The 22,491-nt window shown below is 41.8% G+C and overlaps 1 protein-coding gene across 2 annotated transcripts in view; it reads right to left on the bottom strand.

Moving 5' to 3' along the window:
- Window positions 1–22,491, bottom strand: part of scube1 (signal peptide, CUB domain, EGF-like 1) — a gene marked incomplete at both ends in the record, with an annotated part of 106,098 nt that overhangs the window by 43,623 nt on the left and 39,984 nt on the right. For both annotated transcript variants that reach the window (XM_079183542.1, XM_079183543.1), the window contains 2 exons: window positions 1,162–1,278; window positions 3,694–3,822. In XM_079183542.1, the coding sequence (XP_079039668.1) occupies window positions 1,162–1,278; window positions 3,694–3,822 (246 nt within the window). The remainder of the gene's footprint in view (window positions 1–1,161; window positions 1,279–3,693; window positions 3,823–22,491) is intronic.

The raw sequence follows: 22,491 nt of genomic DNA, 5'->3' as shown, positions 1-22,491 counted from the left end.
AAGTCATTGTTGATTTTTGGTTCCACTCGGGACACAAACATTAGACTTCTGGGTGAAAGTCCTGTGTTTCTTTGACCACCCCGACTTCCTGCCTACGCAGACTTTGTCTCTCTTTATAGTAACCCAAGGTTAAAATGGAGCCTGAGATGGACAGGCGGTTTGGTACGGCGCCAGCATTGCTGGGGGCGTTATACCAGACCCTTGTGGTTTACCAGTCCATCTATGTTCCAACCCTCAGCTATGATCATGAGCTTTGGATAGTGATGTGTAGTGAAGAATGAGATTGCGGTTACAAGCGGCCAAAATAAGCTTCCTTTGTAGGGTGGCTGGGCTCAGCCTTAAAGATAGGGTGAGGGGCTCAGACATCCGGAAAGAGCTCGCGGTAGAGCCGCTGGGGCCAGCTGAGGTGGTTTGGGCCTCTGATAAGGATGCCTTCTGGATGTGGTCCTTTAGAGGTTTTTCAGGCATGTCCAACTGATAAGAGGCCCAAGGTTGACCCAAACGCTGGACAGACTACAGATCTCGTCTGGCCTGGGAGCGCCTCAGGGTTCCCCAGGAGCTGGAAAGCATTGCTGAGGAGTGACTAGTAGAGGTCACCCTGCATGTCCAAAACTGGCGCTAGAGGACTACATGTAGCATCCTTGTTTGAAACGTAGGGCCATTGACCAAACATCTGTATGTGACAGGTTGGGAGTGAGAACAGCCAGAATGTTCAATAAATCTACACGCCATACTCTAAAATCAACATTAAACAGTAATCAGCTGACCACCTTGTATATTTTGTACTGCTTTTCAATGGAACATTAGTGCAGCAAAGTTGACCAGAGAAAGTAAGCAATAAAGTTCTGAAACAACATCCAAGTGAGCGTTGGAACTGACTGAGACACAGTCCAGGCCAGGGGAACAACAATTAAAACAAATAGGACAGCTAAACCCGATTAATGATTGGGGAGCTCATAGATGATCTGTCTGTCACTGACCCCCTTCAACCTTAAACGCCCCCCAACACACTTCTTCCTCATTTCTTTTATCAGCTGGACAGTGTGTGACAGTGTTAAGGGCCTTCTATCATACAACACATGTTACAGCTGTGAGGGCTTCAGAGTCAATGTGTGTGTGCATAAGTGTGTGAACTTGGAAGCCGTGTTGGCTGTCACTCACCGATGCAGGTCTTGCTGTCTGAGTGCAGGGCGTACTTCTGGTGGCAGCCACACACCGGACCGGTGTCTGTGTCGTCACATGTGTGCTGGCAACCGCCGTTGCCATAGTTACACGTCACTAGAGACAACACACACACATTCATTGGTTTCTTCTGGGTAAAAAGAAAATCAGCCAAAACTTAGCTGTATGTTGATTCGAAAAAATTCTCCAATGCGACAAAATACATTGTTGGTCCATGCCTTCCAGAACAGCATCTCTGTTTAAAAAATAAAACCTGTTTTCTGACTTTTCAGCTGTATCGTTAAGGTTTGCTTAGGCTTAGGAACAAAACCAAAGCAGTTAGGACTAGGGAAATCCAGGTTTTTGTTAAAATTATTACTTTGATTAGATTGGGGGACCATCGTCCCCCCCTAACTCGTTCTAGGTTCTTGTGTTTGAAATGTAGTTCTTGAAAAGTTTCCTGACTTCCTGGAAATCTGGGGTCAAGAGAGGCCTTAAGAGGTAAAGAGAGAGCAAAATGAGAAAAGGTTTCGTATTCTTAATCATTTCTTAAAAAAGAAAAACAATTCGAAAGAATGTGAGAAACACGATGGATCAGAAAAGATGTGGAAGAATGAGAAAGAGAATGCACTCGTGGAGGAGAGATAAAGCGAGGGCTGGAGATGGAAAACGTGAGAAAGAGGAGATTGTAACGAGGAGGTTTCACTGCAGGACCTTTTTGAGAACTCACCAACCTTAGCCCTTATCCACACGGGAAACTAGGTTTTAACTTGGCCCTAACAGCCTGCTAACTAGTACAATGTAATGGGCCAGAAACTCCTGAGAAGGAGTTTCCTGTAACGAACAGAATTGATTAGTCAAACACTAACAATGTGAGACGTTTGTGAAAATAAAAGAGGGTTTGAGATGATTCAAGAAACAATGAGGAGGAGAGTGAAGGAGAGAGAGGATGTGGGAGTCAGAAAAAACAGAATGGTGAAAATGGACAGAGAGCAAGGAGAAGGAAGGAAAGATGTGTGTGTGTGTGTGTGTGTGTGTGTGTGTGTATGTGTGTGTGTGTGTGTGTGTGTGTAGACATAAGTAGCTTCTCATTTCATCACTTGTTTACTGCTGTTCTGTGCCGCCATGCTCAACAGGCCGGCACAGCACTGGGTCCCTCGCCATAATGAATTTTAGCACAGCGGGTGATGCATTAGAGACTTTCAGATGCTTTTTCACAATCTTGACACTCTCACCGTCTGAGAGGAGAACAAGATGTGTTGCCAAACAAAGTGTAACTAAAAGCGAACCCCCCCCTCAAAAACAGCAGCCCTAAATTCCATGGCTGTAGGCACTCAGCGTGAAGAGTGAGAAACAGGGATGGAGCCGTGAGGGGGGAGTTCGAGACATGAATTCTCTCCACTGAATCCTTCTGCACCTTCGGCTTGGCCTGAAACGCTTTGCTGATTTTGGTATTGAATGTCCACCCTCATATTTTACCGCTGAAGGCCTCCTGGAACTTGTCCATCATTGCTATTACAGATGTTGATTACAGGAACAGTTTAGATCCCTCATTGCACCAGTACGTAACCTCAATAAATTCAAGTCTATGAAGCAAAGTGTTAATACCTCGCTGCCATGTGAATTGTAAAATAAATTGACAAGCCAATTGACTAAAGATTAACAGATGACGGAGAGCATTACGCAAAAGTGTGTTTGACTACATGTGGGAAATAAAGACATCCAATGTCTGTGAGCTGCTCATTTAATAGCTAGTTCACACTACATGACTTCAGCCATGATTTTCAACTCACTGAAAATGATTGAGCTCCCCAACAAAAGCCCCGGATCAGAGGCAAATTGTAGATGCATTGCAGACACATCATAGACACATCGCAGACGCATCGCAGACGCATCGCAGACGCATCGCAGACGCATCGCAGACGCATTCCAGATAACTATCAGGCTAAATATCTGGACCTGTTGGGTAGCCTGTCTATGAGCTATGGCCAATGAGAGCCCAAGACACGGGTTGAGGGGAAAGCTGGCGGAGGGGTCTCCTACTACAAAGCCGGACCAAAGTTTTTACACCTAAGAAACACAGTAAAGACGGGTGGAAACCAGCTGTTTTGCGAACTTGTTTGCCAACGACAACATCAAAAAGCATTACTATTTTTAGAAGAAATAATCCTGTAGTGTACATAATTTCCTGTGTCACTGCACATGTTTTTGTGACTAAACGTGGTCATTGGGTATTCCTCCTGGTGAAAGAGCCCCTGTCGCCGGTCAGTCATGACTCCTGATTACAGTGTAGCGTTATCAGTACAGCGATCTGACCGTTACGTAAGTCATGTAGTGGGAACATAGCTTAATGTCAACAAAGGTCAACAAAACCTACACATAAATCAGAGACTAAAGGTTGACCTTAAAGCCCACTCACTTCCTGGTGTATGTGTGTGTGTGTGTGTGTGTGTGTGTGTGTGTGTGTGTGTGTGTCAACGTGGGGATATAGGCCAGCACTGTAATAATAAAGAGGTCAGGTGTAATACGTACATGTACAGCCTTTCTGGTTCTTGGCCAGCTCAAAGCCAGGACGGCACTCGCACGACACCCCACCTTTGCCTGGTGCCTCCCTGCAGATGTGGGCACAGCCGTGATCCTTGTTCATGCAGTTCATCCCATCTGTGGAGGGGACAGGGACACAGGAACAGAGAGCTATGGAACTTTTCTCCACTGGCACACTTAAGTTATGACACTATAATTAGAAAACAGCATCACATATATATATATATATTCATTACTAAATAAGTAACAGTTGGAAGTAACATTAGCAAACGACCCACCAACTTCAAATTCATTGCTGACCCATGAACGGGAGTATTTGAAAACATCCTCTAAATCAGCCCCACCCACTTTAAATCAGTGAGAAGAGCCAACACTTTCGCACTCCCAACTTTTTAAATGCGGCAGATTGTTCAGTGGCCCTGTGCTTCAAACTTTGATACTCTATCAGAGACAGTTTAGAACAGAGACAACCCACTGAGAATCAGTTTCCTGTATCTGTGTCACGTGGGTTTCGCCACTGCCCCATCCCTTTAGGAGACTTACGTCAGTTCCTGGGTCAGTTAATTGTAATGGGAGAATTGAACACGAACACATTATGACCATTTATTTCACTCCATAGTCACCAATGTAAATATTGGTCCCCTTTTTCACAAGCCACAAACGGACAAATTAGGAAAAAATGTACTTTGTTGAAGACCATTCTCTGTCTCAACAACACACACACCCCGAGATCTGGCAACTAACGTTTACGAACGCCCTAACTAACTCATTTTTGTTTAGATAAATGTCTTTTAGCTGTGTAAATTCAAAATTAGCAAAAGAAAATATAAAAACGTTATTGATCCATCCACACAACTGGGTGGGGTGAGGGTGTTGCACACGTCAGGAGGCAGGAAGTTTACCATTTCAAAACATTGGCAGAACTTGTAATGCATCATCTTTGTTATAAAGCATCTCTGGCTTCACTTCCCCGAAAGCGACAGTTTTGCACCTGCAGGGCTGCCTCTAGTGGCTGTAGCTATTGTGACGAGAGTAAAGGAGGAAGTCAGGTGATGTAGTGTAAAGACAGGCAAAATTCACTACAGTGACAGGACTTTTGCCCAAGAGACGGCTGTTCGTGTCCCATTTGAAACCAAAAGTCCCCGTTGACTTATTTTGACTTACTTTTTTAGGTTAAGTTACATAACGTACTAAACTTACTTCGCTTACATAACATATTCAAGTTACATGCCCAAGTTGAGCTGTGTAACAAATGTGCTTATTTTAACCAAAACCAAAATCTTTTCATAAACCTAACCAAGTAGTTTTTGTTGCTTAAACCCAAACAAGTAGTTTTGTAAATTCTTGGCAACATGAACCTTGCGTGTTGAAAACTTATGCTAAAGGTCTACCCAGTGTGTTAAAAAGTGACCCAAGTGGTCCTGACCAGGCGTTCATATGTGAAGAGTTGGGCGTGACAACGTGTTGGAATAACAGCGAGAAAAAAGAAACGCATGAAACTGTCATGTGACACAATCAAAACATATGTAACTTTGGCAAAAGAATGTGTTCAAGTGAGAACAACCATGTGAGATTACACTTTTTTTTTTTTACTGTGAATAGGTGGACTCCACTGGTCACAAAGGCTAGTTTCAAGGTTGTAGTCCCTTTATGCTACACAAGAAAAAACACAGAGCAAAATGAATTGTTATGGTGGAGTGTGGAGGATGAATTGAGGAGTCTTTGGCCTTGTTCAGACTGCCAGCCTAAATCTGTTTTTGCTATATCCAGATTGCATCCGGATTGATTTTAGAATCTCTGGACAGCAAAAAAAAAGACATGAAATGCTATTTTTGCAAATTGAATCAAAACCACACTTGGAGGTAGATTTCTACAGATCTCAGTCTGAACGTAAGAAGCTGCTCGCAAGTCTGGAGGTATGACAGCAGATACTACTGTGTCACTTGTCAAACAGCAGCAGGGTGAACAGGCTGTTACTGTGGTTGGGTATTGTCTTTTGGACTCTTTTGGGCTCTGCACCTCTGCAGCTCTCTGGGACTGGTCTACTTTATGTTCCCAGAGTCAGAACTAAACATGGAGAAGCAGCGTTCAGTTTCTCTGCTCCACATATCTGGAACAAAGTCCCAGAAAGCTGCAGGTCTGCTGAGACCCTCAGCTCCTTTAAATCAAGATTGAACCAGATTCAAGGATATTAATCAATTTCTGCATTTTACTATACTACTGTATTTTATTTTTTACACTGCTTTTTAGTGTTTTAATGACTGTTTTTAATGTTTCAATCAATGTTCTTAATTGTTTTTAAATCTCCTTTTCTTTTGCCTTATGTTTTGATGTTTTTAATGGTTTTATGTGAAGTCGACTCTATTTCTTGAGGAAACTTCAATCCTTCAACGTGTGTAGCAAGCTGTTGGAGATGTTCTACCAGTCTGTTATGGCCAGTCCACTTTACTTCGCTGTAGTTTGCTGGGGGAGCAGCATTGGAGCCGGAGACACCAACAGACTTAATAAACTTGTTAAGAAGGCCGGCTCCATCATTGGCTGCAAACAAGACATTCTGGAAAAGGTGGTAGAGAGGACACTGAAGAAACTATTATCCATATGGTATAACCCGGACCACCCTCTCCACCACCTACTGCAGGGACAGCGGAGCACTTTCTCCAACAGACTGATCCAGCTCCGCTGTCACAAGGACAGATGCAGAGAACCTTCCTGCCCACTGCAATTAGACTGTATAATAAATCACCTCTGGCCAGATCATCCTTCACATGACTACACACCGCTACACTGTCTTTACACTACTATTTAGTTTATCTAGTTAATTAAATGAATACTATTATATTTCATTGTATATACTGTGCATTCTTTGTTTTACTTAATATGTTCTGCTCTGTTATTTTATTGTATATATTGTGCATTTTTTATACTTAATATTTCTTTCTACTCAACTACTCTACTCACTTTGATTGCTCAGTATATTTTTGCTGCTGTAGCGAACAAATTTCCCCTTGCGGGATGAATAAAGTATATATCTATCTATCAAAATGAACTCCCTTCAGAGGACTTTACTGTTACCAAGACATCGTCATTTTGTTTCTTGGTCCATCGTCTTCTGTTCTTTTCCAAATAAAAAATAGATTGTATTAGCCCAAGACTCTGTTATTCATTTTGTGCTGGCTGGAGCTAATTTTCATTGACACGTCCTTCATTGGTGGTTTGCAGCGCTAGCGCTGATGGATTAAGTTACTGCTGTTACTGGATTAAGAGCTACGGTACAAGAGCTGTAGTTTCTTGGTAGCTGGGGGATGTAGTAGTTAGGAATTTCAGGTACAGGATTTGGAACTATATTGCAGCCTGATATTGATATCTAAAAATATAATCAAGCCAGATCTAAGTTATTTCAAATGCTTAAAAGCTGTTATTTGGAGGAATTTTCAAAAAACAATGGATAGACAAAAAGAATCCCTCTCAATCACCAGGTATGATCCACTAGGAGTGTGTGGCGGTATCTGTACAAGCTACCTACGACACAAGCATTACATTTATAGGCACAAGGCACACTTTAGCTGTGTCAGATACGAAGCTGCCATATTTGACGGATGACAACAGGTTGTTACATCACGTCATCATCATGTGTGTTTTCATGTGCATGTGCTCATGTGTTCCCTCTGCTCCTCTCTGTCTCCTACACTGTGTGCAGAGTGACCAAGAGCAAAATCTGTCAAGGCAGCATCTTCCCGAGAGGATAGTGCAAAGGTCTGCAGAGGTGTGGCTCTCTTTATTTGTGCTTTAGAATGTAAACGCTGTGAAACAATAGGAAAATAACACATCATTTCTCTGATTCCCTGCTTCATTCTCACAAATGCTGGTCGCTCTCTTCATTCAATCTCTAGCTTGCTCGACCATCGCTGCCATCTCTCTCTCCCCCGCTGGCTCATTAAGCCGAGGCCGAGTGGCAAACTTATGCTGAATAGTTTATAGTATGAACAGTTCTCGAGAAAGCAGGGCCATCACAGGCCAGACACTCGGCACATAAAAACAATAATAAATCAAAATCATTCTTGAATGTGTCTAACTGTAAAGTTTGCAATTCATCTTTTCAGAACTCCATTATTCCCACACATTTAGATATCTTGGAAATCATGATAGTCCATCATACGCATATGTTGTTGCAGATGAGAATCCAAATGGAAATGGATATTACTAAAATAACACATTCGGGCAACTGTATAATCTTGGCGGAGCTCCTCTGAGTACTTTTTAGATATAGCTGTGTTTGGCTGTGAAGGCCTTGCCCTTGAGGATGCTCTCCAAACATCCAAGAACCATGTGGAAGATTAAAGCTGCAGTAAGTAGCAAGTATTTCAATTTCAAAGACTGAAATGTGAGTCTTTTAAAAAAGGAACCAATCAGTCAGATAAGAACGATGCCGTATTTGGACCATTGTGGGTGGGGGTGATTACATTTCTAATTAATGAGAAAAATAACTTGAATATTCTTTGAGATTAAAAGGTCAAACGTTTACGAGAAAGAAAAAATGAGGAAATACTCTAAAAGACTTTTAAGAGACATTGCAGCGAATTGGGCCTATTAAGACGAAAAACAACATACCAGTTTGTTTTTTTCTGGTAACAATACCACTTTAATCTCAAAGAATATAATAATGAGTATTTTCTCTGAAATGTACGGCTTTAATCCCTGAGAAATGTTTCTCTGAATGTCACAACCCTCCCTCGCCTCTGTAATGTCTTTTTTCTTTTACCTACAATGGCCCAAATTGGCCGTTGTAGATAAGAGATTAATGTGATTCTCATTATCTTTGCATCTTTACTCCTCAGGATGTCCATTAGTGTGGTAGCACTCACCAAACTTCATCCATTACTGGTCCAAAGAAACACCCCTTCCCTGGTCACCATAGTGAATAATGTCCCTTCATGGGGCCCAGGAGCACTTCAAGTACCTCATTAGGGTGCCATTCCTTGGAGAGAGTCCCCTTCACAAACAAAAGTCTTTTCTTAAACGCTGCCATTCTATCTGTCCACTTCCAACGGGACAATTCCATCAAAGTCCCAAATCAATGTACCCAAAGGAAATTGTGCATTTACATGATTAACAAAAGATCAAACTGAATCTGCCCCTCTGTTTAACATTATATAATTCAGTCGATATAATTCTGATAACATTAAAATGTAGGCAGGAATTGGTGCACAGTCAAAGTAAGACCCTGTACAACCCAGAAGACTAGCAGGGCAACAACGCCAGGGGGTAAAAAAAACGTTCAACAGTTTGCCAAAGCGTGCGTTGACCCTGTTTGAAAACTAAACTCATAAGAAAGCCGAGTATCTACAATCAATTTAAACCTGGGAGAAGTCAAATAAACCGAGGCAGAGGGAGAAGGTGGACGCGGGACTGGGACTCGGCACAATCGAGCCTAAAGCAACAAACACAAACTGTGGCCTCTCGACGGGTCCGATGTGAGGAGGCAGTGAGGCGGGGGGGGGGGGGGGAGCCGGCAGCTCACTGACACGTTTACTCATCAGACCTGAATAACCCACATGGGTCTCTGGATACATATTCAGACGGATCTGATTTTGAGCCGTGTTTAGCTCAACGTCAGCGTTGACCTGCTGATACATGGGCAGAGACCACATAGACACGATACAAACAAAGCAAATATAAAAGGGACTGACAAGTGATGCTGCACAAAAAACATTATTCTGTGCAATACCTGCATCGTCTCCGCAAGACTCGATCACAACTTACATGTCCCTGAAGGACTTTTTCGTCAAGAAATTGCTGATCCTCTTCACAAAAACACTGAAATAGCCGAGCATTTTACATTCCCACCGACAATAAACTAAAGGATCACCAGTGTTTTTTGTAAAGCCACATTTTGTCCTCTTTACATTACTGCTAGGTAAAGTACTATGATACAGTGTTCCATGAAGATTAAATGAATTGAGATCTGGAGACTCAGCAACAATGGAGTCGAAGAGGGAAATCATACAGGTGGTTACACAATCAGACAGTCATGAGCAAAACCCCTGGTTTTACCAGAGTTATTTAGAAGATTTAAACGCACTTAAGTGTTAGAAAAGGGCACTCAGTAGAGTGCAGATCTCCAACAGGTGTGTTTCCCTCTCTCATTTCCAAACAAAGAAGAGTCGAATCACTCCATTGCCCCTCCTGGCTCCCTTACAATCAAGATAGAGACGAAGATAAAAAATGTAAAAAAGGAGATTTATTCATCACGAATCGAGCATCGTATCATATCAAACACATGACCTCCCCACATGGATATTCAGGTAAGTGGTTTATTTTAGTGTTCACTAAACACTAGTGTTTAGTGTTTAGTGACATAAGTCTACGTTGAAGATGCTAAGAACGGTTGACTGTGCGTGTGTTTCATCAGTTTCAGATAGAAAGTCACTTTTATCAAAACAAGCTCAAGTTTCAAACTAAAAGCAGTCGAGACTGATATCATGTGTGACATGTTGTCATGTAGAAGGCTGATCAATAATCACTTTGCTCACTCATTTATTTGCAGGGAACACTGTGTCCACTTTAAGTGGTTTGTTTATTATTCATGATTTTTGTTTTGTTTAACATCTTATATTATATATTTTCTGGCATGATGTGAAAAACTTATAAGTAAATGAAATGTCTGTAAATTGATTTTCGGAAAGGAACTGAAATCTTTGACTGCCAAAAAGTAATCGGAAAATAATGATGTTGTGTTTTTTGGAACTGGTCGGCTTGAACATAAAGTATTTTTGATTTGAGTCGTTTTAGCTCTGGAGTGCAAACATGTGCATGCTCCTTTGCAATAAAGTGGTGTTTATGTCACTTTTAATGGCAATTATTCAAACAGCAAGGAAAATGTATAGAGAGAAGGTTGATGTTCCTTCCTTCCAGCTCAACGTGAAGCTTTGTTTGGATTGGAGAGGTCAGCAGGTTTACAGCTACCGAGGCTCCTCACCGGGAGCCCCAGCAGGTCCAGATAAAACACAGAGACACGTCTTCACGGTCCAGCGAGAGCCCCTAGGACACAGTCTGTCTCTCGCACAGTCTCTCCTCTGTCTCTTTTATTATCCTCCTGTCTGTCTCTCACTTTCACGTTCCCTGCCTTCCTTCATCCACCTCTCCACACATCTCGCTCTCTCTCTCTCAGGAACTCTGACTCCAGATGAGGTCCAAGCATATCACAGCCGTGTTATTACAACCTGACTCTTGCAGTGTTACACCCCAAAGCCCCAAAAGTCTGGCTGGCAGAGTATAATTCGAAGACAGAAAAAAAGGGAGGAATGAAGTGAAAGACAGAGACAGATAGAGAGAGAAAAAGGGAAGAAAGAGGAGAGGAATGTGGAAGAGAAAGGTATACAAGAGAGAGAGAGAGAGAGAGAGAGAGAGAGAGAGAGAGAGAGAGAGAGAGAGAGTGAGAGAGAGAGAGAGAGAGAGAGAGAGAGAGAGAGAGAGAGAGAGAGAGAGAGAGAGAGAGAGAGAGAGAGAGAGAGAGAGAGAGAGAGAGAGAGAGAGAGAGTAGGATAATTTAGAGCCTCACAGTCGCTCTCCTCCCACTTTCCTCTGAGGCTGATGAGGAATGAGGTGATGCTGAACGCCAGTCTCACAGCCTGATCTTCTCACCAGGGAGAGAGAGACATTTCACACTTTCAATCAACTGAGAAGAAAGTTTGATGTTGACTTTTGAACATGTCGCAACGTTGGAAATTTGATTAATTCAACTATGAAAATACCAAATATACACAAATGAATATAACAACCTTTATCCTCTCTGGAAAGTTGTTACTCTTCTTCTGTTTTTCGTCTATTTATTAGGATTCCTGTCAACATTAACCAGCACTTAGAACAGTTACACTTCCTGGGTGAAATAATGTTCTGAACCTTAATGCTAATTTGCAATTGAATGCTGCAGTACTTCGGTGCCATGCCGACACATTTCATGTACACACCCGCTGTGATAATTCAAGCATCAGTTGTGGATTTCTTGCTTAAACTGTAGAAGTCTGTTTCTGCTTTGATTTGTGTGCATGTATTCAATGCTTTATGTGTGCATGGACACCTCGTACATGATCATGCCAACTTAACACATCACGCCAAAATTGCAGCCAGACCAATTTAGACTTTAGTTTTTAAACCCTAACCAAATTTAGGAACTTAAATATGTTCTTCTTTCTCACATGCACACACTGCAAAATTTGAAAATAATGGTGCATCACACACTTAATTACATAATTACAATCATCCTGGCAGAAGGAGCGATGCAGCGCGATCTCCTGCCATGGGGAAGCAGACGTAAACAAACTGTAAACTGATGTGGTGCAACAACTTGCTGTAGTCATACTTTGCAGAGAGAAAGAACAAACGCAGAAGGGCTAAACGTTGAGTCTGGATGAGTACATAGTCTGGGAAACACAGGTTGTCTGTTCTTCAGCGAGTTTTAATATCTGTCAGCAGTGGTATGCTAGCCCTTCTGTCTGCTTCTCTCTGAAATCACCTTTTGTTTTTCAAACAATGAGCTAATATTTCTCCAGGGAGTGCAGTTAGTGACAGTGTGGTCTCCATGTTCGCTTTGACAGCATGACAAAGTCGCAGCAGGGGGCGTGGCTTAGGGAGAGGTCAACTGAGTCGACACAGTCATGTTTCTACAACTATTGACCTATGTGTGTGTGTGTATGCACAAACTGCAGGGTTGACTGACTGCCCCAGAGACATGATACATGTCTGTCTGTCTTCTGAGAATATTCTTGGGAGTTCGGAGAAAAACAACAGCGACAGAAACAATTAAAAAAATGACACTGAACTGCCAATACAGCTGCAATAATAAGAGCATCTGTGTGTGCGTATACGTCGTGTACGATATGTGTGTTCTGTATGTGATAACCAGCTAACGCACACATGTATGAATTACAAGCCACACATAAAGAACTCCACTTAAAAGGCTTCTTTTAAAAGAAGCTTTTAAATAAGCCTCAAACGCTCAAACAGGAACTATTTATACTGCTGTTATTACTTCCTCTGAAAAGAAAACACTGTTGCATCACTGCTTTGGGATGTGCCGTGCCTTGTGTATCATTAATGTGCGATCGTGTCATAGGCTACGTACCTTTTATCAATCTGTTGCTGTCAGTGAAGACATCAGTCTCTGCTTTTCTAAACATTTCTCTTCCATGTCATTTCTGGGAGGCCAATATTTAAATCTGACGTTCAGCATTATTTTATAACAACAGCTTTTTTAATCGACGCTGAAGTGTTTGAACCATGGTAACTAAAACACACCAAGGAAACCAAGTTACAAAAAGCGGTTTTGAATTGAAGACTTAACTAAATGATGAAGTGTGAGAAAATTATTAAGTAACTGAAAAGCCCACGAAACAGAAAAAAAACACTTTTCCATCCCTGCTCTTATAAGTGCCGTTTTAATTGAAATCTGTCAGACGCTGGTTGTGTGTCTCTCTCTCACTGGTCTGCTCAAACCACTGCGCTATAGGTGCTAAGCCATGAATTTCAATGAGAGCTTTTCTTGGCTGCATTGAACTCCTTTACATAAGGACGGTGCCTTTCTTATAACTCCCCAATCTATTCATCAAACACACACACACACACACACACACACACACACACACAAACATATCCCTCTCCCTCGTTCTTTTATTTTCACTTTCTGTATCTCACTCTAACTTCACACGCATCATAGTGGCAGGACTGTGGATTTTAGCAGCAATATATGACATTTTAAATCATGAGCATTGTAAAACCAAGCTGGAGTACTGCCAGCATTTATGTTTTGCATTGTGAGATTTGGAGGGTAACTAGTTGAATGAAAGCACTGACCAGGAAGTAGGTCTTGTTCTTCCAGAGCAAACACAACTAAAGCTCGGTAGTGAACGGTTGTGAAAGAGCAAAAATACCATGTTTACTTTCCGCTTCAGTGAATCCAAAAAACAAACAAAACCAAAGCAATAACAGAGGGAGGGGGCAAGTAGCTAAATCCCCTACGGGACCGGAAGCAACAGGGTGTATGGGAAATGAGGTCTTAATTTAAAGGAACAATAACAGACGCTACCAAACTGCCTTGGCAGTGAATTCTCTCCTTTTATTTACAGTAAAGATCACATTAAAATGACCAGTGGAACTACCTGGAACTAGAATTCCCTTTTTCACCCAGGATTTCTTGCCATTAATGTAGTTAGTTTAAGCTGAAATAATTGATTCATATTCTTTAGATTATTAGAGCGATAGTCTCGCATAGCCAGACCTATCTCCACAGCGCTGTAAGCGCTAAAGAAAGGTCTGTCTCCACATATTATCATTCTGGTATAAGGGGGAAAAAATACTCTGGCTTGTTGGTATTTCTTTAAATGTGCTAAATTTGAAATTCATAGCATTTCAATTCCCTCCACATTGGTCTCAACATGGCATCAGCTGAGCCGTGTTTACTTGAGTGTGAACAGGAGGAAGGGTGCGATGCTTCCGGCCATGACCCTGTTGGTCGAGACGGCGTTAATAACTGTGACCACCTGTATGAGCGCAGTGCAGAGCGGCGAACGTAACCCAGTGGCTGGCCGTGCATTTTATACCTGGGCCTTCACTGCTGTCCTGCAGCTGAAACACAGCAACGGTTATTATTTGTTTCTTGTCAAAATATAGCCAACACCTATAGATAGAGCGCGTCTCCTCTCTGCTCTGACAGCGCGAGGCGCCTGTGTGTGCTTTGGGGCGGCGGAGGGGCTCACGGCAGCTCCCGCTGCTCGTTCACGAGAGTGCAGAACATACGTGCTTTAACGTCAGAGTCACCAGAAAAGTATATAAAAGCGCCCGTCAAAGTAAAATACGCGTGCGGCTGTTTGATTTTCGCTCGCGCATGGATCTCATTTGCACTCTCGGATTTTGACAGTGATTTGCCTTCATACTCTGACATGTCAAAGAATACGCCCAACATGTCAAACTAAAGATCTGATTGGTTGAACACTATGTCAATCAACAATATCGTCCCCATTCACTTAAACTGCAAAGGGATTCACTTGTGAGTCTGCAGGCCTCGGGCCTCTCTTCTTACCTAGAGACACAGAGGTGAAATCTGATTGGATAAAAGCTCTACTTAAAACAAGCTGCACTGGAAGCAGAGCAACTGAGGAAGACAGTAGCTGTGCAATGAGAAAATAAATATTTGAATAAATTATAATACATGAAGTGTATTTAAGAAAAATTATTAAATTATAAAATAGCTATAACTTTGTGATTCTGTTTAGGCCAGCAGAGAAGGCTTTGCAGGTCCTGACGGCCCACCACTGCTGTAACCTCAATTTATTACTGAGTGCATCGACAGGGGGGCAAAAACCAACCATGGAGGAATATTGGTGGTTTAGGGAACCTCAGCATTGTTCATGGACATTTAGTTATAATACACAATAAAGGGGAGAGTATTTTTAAGCCTGGACTGGTTGTCCCCATCAGTCACTTAGACACAAAAACATTAAACAAATAGGGTCCGGGTTGAAAAACAGTCTAACAGCATTGCTCTGATTCAGGGTGGAGGTCCGTTCGATTGAGCCACCTGTTGAATCGTCTGCATAGTTTACTTTTGCACTCTGCTTTGCAGCTCTGTGAGGCTGTAGCAGTGATTTGAGTGAAATGCTAACATCCGCAATTTTTGTACGCCAACGTATACTGTAAGTGCACATAGCCACACAAAAGCAAAAAAAGAATTCTGCATTCCTGTTTTTTCCCAAGCCCCCAAGAAGAGCGCCTGGCTTTGAAGAAAGTTTTAAATAGTGGCCAGACTGTGGGATTACAATTTCCGGGTCCATCACGTGAGGCCATTGGGCGTGCTTGCTCTATGGGCAAATGGATGCAGCAGTGGTGGGCTGTCAGGGCCAGCTAAGCCTGCTCTGCTGGCCTAAACAGAATCACAAAGTTATAGCTATTTTATAATGTAATGGTTTTTTACAAATACACAACATGTATTACAATTTTTTTCCCCATTAGCTTATTTTCTCATTGCACAGCTCCTGTCTTCCTCTGTTGCTCTGCTTCAAGCCTGCAGCTCTGCTTCCAGTGCAGCTTGTTTTAAGGAGAGCTTTTATCCAATCAGATTCAGCCCCTATGTCTCTAGGTAAGGAGAGAGGCTCGATGCCCAATAGAGAGCCTTTGCAGTTTAAGTAAATGGGGACGATATTGTTGATTGTCATAGTCTTCAACCAATCAGATCTTTAGTTTGACATGTTGGGCGTATTCTTTGACGTGCCAGTGGTAGTAGCCTGCTAAGTATGTCTGCATTAACGTGCGCCGTGATTGGTCAGAGGGCCGGTGTGACTTTTGTCAAACAGAAAGCTAGCTAGCAGATCTTAGTGTTGAGTAAGAGTTCAGGTTGAAACATATGTAAGAGAAGTTATGATATTTCTAGCGTTTTGCTTGGTGTAGATTCTTTTTTTTTGTAACCTAGCTTTGTTTTTTTAACACTCAATGGCTGAAGGAGGAGGATAAATGGATTTGGGAGTTACTGACTTCGTTAACAAAGAAAGGAGGATGGACTTTGTCTTTAAGTGAAGACAGCTTTGATAAGTCAACTGCATTTGTTTTTTTACATCTGCAGTAGCGTTACTACTGTGTTCATTTGTCATGTCGTTTTTATGAATAATATGAATGGCTCGTGCTCTATATAAATATATGTGACTGGTCATTGTGTTAATTACATTGATTCTGACTTGTCCGTTAATGACGAAGCATCCCGTCATCGCGGGATTAGGTTCGGAAATGTTATTCTCTGTTTGAATCAGTAGGGAAAAGCTAACTGCTGTTGTTTCCTGCTAAGCTAGTTTAGCTTAACCTCCCTGAAGACACGTGCGGTGCCCCAGCTGTTTTTTGTTATTGTTCTGGGTTCAAAAGGTCACACAGCCCGTTGTCTACTGCGTGAGCGCAGTCCACCGAAAACATAATATTTCTCACAATTTAAGCTTCTGCATTTTCCAAATGCACTAGTATTATTCAAACGTATTGTTTGGTTCGTAAGCTTCGTACCGAACGGTTTAATACGAATACGTGTATTGTTACACCCCTAGAAACAAATAACCGTAGCTTGCGTGTCATAATGACGCCACAGTAGGACAGCACAGTAGGACAGCACAGTAGGACAGCACAGTAGGACAGCACAGAAGGCCCAGGTATAAAATGCACGGGCCACTGGGATGCAGAACTTTGGTTAGATCCGAGAAATGTTATAGAATGATATACTTGGGTCACTGAGCAACCTTCATACAAATGTGGGCACTATAAACTAACATCACTTTGTCACATCAAGGGTAGGGACAAAGAGTTTGGTTGTAACATTAGTATATCTAGCTTCCACCAGTAAAAGTGGACTACAGTCAATGAGCCGGGGCCTGTAAAGGCGCGCTGCCGACGGCATGTTTGAATTAGTTTTCAGAGTCCAGAAGCCCCTCCCCCTCTGCTGCACTAAGCAATATGGCTTGTTTATTTAAAGTTCCTTCATATTTAACATGTCATGTCCAAATTGCACTATAATAAATACTGCACACCCCTTGGGTCCCAAGCAGTACACCCACCAAGTGTGAAGTAGATCGGAGGAGTGTTTCTCAAAATATACGAAGGACACACCCACATATACACGGACAGATAGAGATTCCTCACATTATAGTGAGATGATCAGCTGATATGTAAAGTATATTTCATTTGCTACAACCTGCAAACCCCAGGTATGGTTCTTGAAATGCTCAAGCCGTGTCAGTACTCGTGTCCTCAGCTATAACGTCAAAGCAGCAACGTTTAGATGGAGGCAAGAGAGCAGGCGAACCAGAGTTCAGTGTGTCATGTTAACAGAGTCCAGCTGCTAACGTTAAAGACAGGAAAAAACTTTGGGGGGAACTGTTTGATTCGCACAGCCCTTGTTAACTGTAATAGTATGACTACAAAGCGTGTGTGTGTATCAGACTTGTTCCGGTTAAAGGCAGATGTTAGTTTTCTGTAAAAAGCTGGGAGATGATGAGACAGGAATATGTTTACTTTGTGCGTATGTGTGTGTGTTTCCTGTGTTTGCTACTGAGCAGCAGCACCACACCAGGTCAGCTACCACGCCCTCGTATAAAACATTTCCACTGACCACAGACAAACTCTGGCCTAAAAATATAGCGGAGGCAGCACAGAGGGGGGGAAAAGAGCAGAACAGTGGGGGGGGGGAATAAAAATAAACGTGGATTCCACCTTCCGCTCGCAGGTAAATAAGTTGTGTTTACCTCAAAGAGAGAGAGAGAGAGATTGCTAAGTTGTTGGAGCTCGTTTTCAGTTAAAGTTAAAATCACATGCTGGAATAATATTTAAACAAAGTATTTATAAAATAGAGGAGAGCGGGTGTTTTGGAAAGGAAAGCATTAGTCACTTTCAGCACCTCGACCATGCTATGATGACCTAGTGTGTGTGTGTGTTTGTGTGTGTTTTGTGTGTGTGCACCTATAATAGACCTATCGTTTCAAAGAGAGTTCATGCCGAGGCCTGGTTTGACACACACACACACACACACACACACACACACACACACACACACACACACACAACTACAACTAAAAATGTAAAAGAACACCCCCACAGTCACAGTGTCCAAAGACACACAAACACCAGGATTTCACCTCCACACACCAGGACCTTTGGAGTGTGTGTGCGTGTGTGCGTGTGCGTGTGTGTGTGTGTGTGTGTGTGTGTGTGTGTGTGTGTGTGTGTGTGTGTTTGTGTTTTGTTAATACAAAACACAAACTTCAAGGATTCACTCAGTGCTGGGACACTCGGGTGTCTCCATGCAGGGTCGGAGCTCATTCACTGCATGCTTTATATTTCCCTAAAAGTCGAAGAGAAGATACACTTTATTGATCCCATTAGGTGAATTGAACACCTTGCAATGTTTTATTCATCTATTAAGATTTTTGACAATGACTTTTACATGTTCAACTGGCCTGTGTGTTTATTTAACACCAAGCAGTTTCGCTCCAGTCACCTTTTACTCTCCGTGGCCTCGATTTTCACTGCAATATAAAAGTCCTGCATCTCTATGAAAACAGCACAATCATGGCATGAAATAGAGAGAACTCAGAGTTGTCTTTTGTGCAGAATAACTCAGTTACCATGCCATAAATCATAAAATCAATTTCTTTAATAACTTACAAAAATTGGAAAACAATGGATTCTATATATATCCAACATTTTTAAGTGTCCAAAAGTGTGAACACTGAAAAAATATGAAGGCTCCACATGCTATATAAACATAGCACAAAAAATAAGGAAATTTGTGTTTGGTAGATTATTTCTCTGTTGTAACAATGCTTCTTGGCAATAAATCTTATACCGTTGGAAAGCCTGTTTAGTTCCCTTTAAAACTGTGCCACATTTGTAAGAAACGTGCATTTGTGGGATGAGCAGCAGAGCTGAGTATGTGGGTTGCGCCCATGAAAAATTTGCCAAATCTTCTCTGCCAATGCCAACAGAGCGGTTTATCAGAGACTACCTCCAGAATTTGGGAGTGGAGAGGATGGAATGGCCTGCAGCAGTCCTGACCTCAACCCCATTGAACACTTGTGGGATCAGCTTGGGCGTGCTGTTCATGCTAGAGTGACCAACACAACCACGTTGGCTGACTTGCGACAAATGCTTTCTGAAGAATGGGATGTCATCCCACAGCAGTGTGTGAGCAGGCTGGTGACCAGCATGAGGAGGAGGAGCCAGGCTGTTGTGGCTGTGTATGGTTCTTCCACACGCTACTGAGGCTCCTGTTTGTTAAATGAATACATTTTTAAATTGCCAATATGTCTTGTTTCTTCAGACTTCAATCATCCAATCCACCAAACAACACCAAACAAGAGTCAATGGCAAACTAAGCTGTTTGGCATTGGCAGAGAAGATTTGACCCTTTATTTCACAAAGGATGCGAAAAATGGTCTGCTGGGTCAAAGTTCTGGATGTGTTTGACCCATCTATCCACCCCAACCTCCCACCTCCACGGACATTGTTGCTCTTTATATCACGTCACCTGACTTCCCCTTTTTGCTCAAGTTATATTTTACTATGGCCACAAGAAGTCGCCCCCTAAAAATGATCGTAACCATGGGGCGTTTTTTGGGGGTAGGACATTCTTGGAATAACACTATAGTGAGACAATGAAATTACAGTTGTGACTTCAATTCATTAAGTCCAACTCTTAAATTATTTGTTGGTCAAAATTAATACCTGTAGGGCCTTTACATTGGGACTACTGCATGCTACAGATTAAAACTGAGCGTTCTATCAAATGACGTGCTGCTACACACATTAGTGTTTCTTAAATAACGACAGCTGAGCGTTTACAGTATTTGACAGACACACGGAGCTGTATGGATGTAGGATGTGGGACAGGCGAAGTGTCTGGCTTTTGATGGTGTTTGTAATTGATGATGATAACAGCCAGGTAGACAGAGCTCCCTGTACTCAAGAGTTCCCACATGCCCCTCGGCCGTCATTTAAAAAGCTCCACCGTACCTCCAATTTCCTGCTTTGGTTTGTTTAAAGTGAGAATTCCTCCATGTGCAAGTTTTTGTTCACAAATACATGTCTGTGCATCTGTGTCTATAGTCTATAGTGTGTGTGTGTGTGTGTGTGTGTTTGTGTGTGTGTGTCAGCAGCCTCAGTCTGCTTCCTCTCATCACACAACTCCAAATAAACGCGTGCGGCTTCCATTGGTCCACTCCACTCTGTTTGTCTCTCTGTGTTTATTTTTCTCTTTCTCTCCACTCAACATTCACAACTCCCCCCATCCCGTGCTCCCACAATCCATTGCTCTCTTTGCCTTCCCTCTCTCTCAACACATAGCATACTGTATACAGATATCATGTGTGAGCCATGTGATCATTTCAAACAATGGCATTACTTTACTTTATATCCTGCCATTTCGCATTGATAGACAATATATGAAGAGATTGATTATTACATGTCTTCATAGGAGACATGTAACCTGACAAATACAGTATAATAATAAACACCTTAAAATCTCTGTATATTTTCTTACATTATAATATTCTATAAACCATTTATGCAATGTTTATGAACTGCCTATAAATCTGTGTAGCCTTTGCTAAATAGATGTAATAAGTAAAGTGTTACTGAATGAGAATACCAATGGGAGTGTTTCTCATGCTGCCATCTCATTCGTGATTACAATCAAAATGTGATAATGAGGTATGACTTATGATGAAATATAGTAAGTCAAATACAAAGAAATAAATCTTCCTATTACTTTCCAATTGATATACAACACATAAAGGTGCTTGTCATTTTTCATGCAAAAACATTCTTTGGTTCCAGCTGGGCTGTCACTACATGATTATCGTGGCCAAAATAATTACCATTGTTAATGTTTAAAAATAGGAATAGCAAAAGGCAAAATATGGACCCAAAATAAACAATTTTTTGATATTGGGGTGAAATTTAAATATTGCTGTTACAGTCAGAACTGGAACTGCATGTGATAACACTGCACATGCATTGGTGCGTTTACTTGTGTGCCCACAGGCATCTGTTTTAGAAATAATGGCTAAGCAAATGAAGTTGTTGGACTGTGGGGTAAAAAGTTCATCACAAACAACACACACAGCATCACAAATAAATGTGCAAATTGGTTCAACTGTCAACGTGCAGTATTGGGAGGTGAGGTATCCTGGTATCTTTGAACTGGACGGAGCTCTTTTTTGCGAAACATATTCAACATGTAAGATCAAGTGTCACATTTTCATTATTAAGCTGACATACAGCAGCATAGCATATTAATTAATCAAAATATAAGGTGACTACAAATGCAACCATTTTCTTCCATTTCGGCGACTATAAGCTGATGCCTGAGTACGCCCTAATATTGAGCCTTATAATGATATCAATATTACATTTTTAAATATCATGGTAATCATCAGTACTGTCATAATTTGTTGACATCCCTATGTAAAGCTTCTCTAACGTGAAACTTTGCTGCTTTTCTTTTTCATTTGTGACTATAAACTGAATACACTGGGGTTACTGGATAAAACAAGGAATCTGAAGACTACACCTTGGACTTTTGGTATTTTAATTTACAATTTAACTTTAATTGATTAATCAAGAAAAAAAATCTCCAGATTGAACACATAATGAAAATAGTTGTTATTTTCATCCTCAAAGGCATCACATTATACTGAATCCAAGAGTTACCAGCTGCTAAACTGCACTACACTGAGCCCCGCATGTGAGCACCATGCCTCATTGCCCATTACCTCCTGTTGATTGTAATCCCTACCATTAAATACTACATAAAGCCTTCCAGGAGCTGCCAGCCACAGTTTCTCCACCACAGTATTAAGATTCTTTATAAATAGTTTGTTTGATCAAAATGTTTTATGTTTCTTGCCCACAGTCGGCCCACTATCGCCCGGTCATCCTGCTCCACAGTTCACAGAGACTCTTGCGACCAAACATTCTCTTGGAGCGCCAGGCATGGCGTCCGCATGAGATGGTGTTTAAAATTCCCCGCTTACTGCCAACTCCAACTTTTGCCAGGAAATTGGTGTTGAGCTCAGAGAAGAATTTACAAGCGTATTGTTTTCACTCTGTTTTGGCGGGGGCCACGTTGGTCCAAAAGGCACAATTAATAAATCAGACGGACCCGGTCAACTCAGAGGCAATCATTTGATATCTAATACAGCAACCAATCAACCTCTACACTGTTGCTGCAAATCACACGCAGGAGTTTCTTTAAATGAGACGTAC

The sequence above is a fragment of the Pholis gunnellus genome, assembly GCF_910591455.1.
Source record: "Pholis gunnellus genome assembly, chromosome: 22".
Classification (NCBI taxonomy): domain Eukaryota; kingdom Metazoa; phylum Chordata; class Actinopteri; order Perciformes; family Pholidae; genus Pholis; species Pholis gunnellus.
This window is presented reverse-complemented; position numbering and strand designations above follow the sequence as displayed.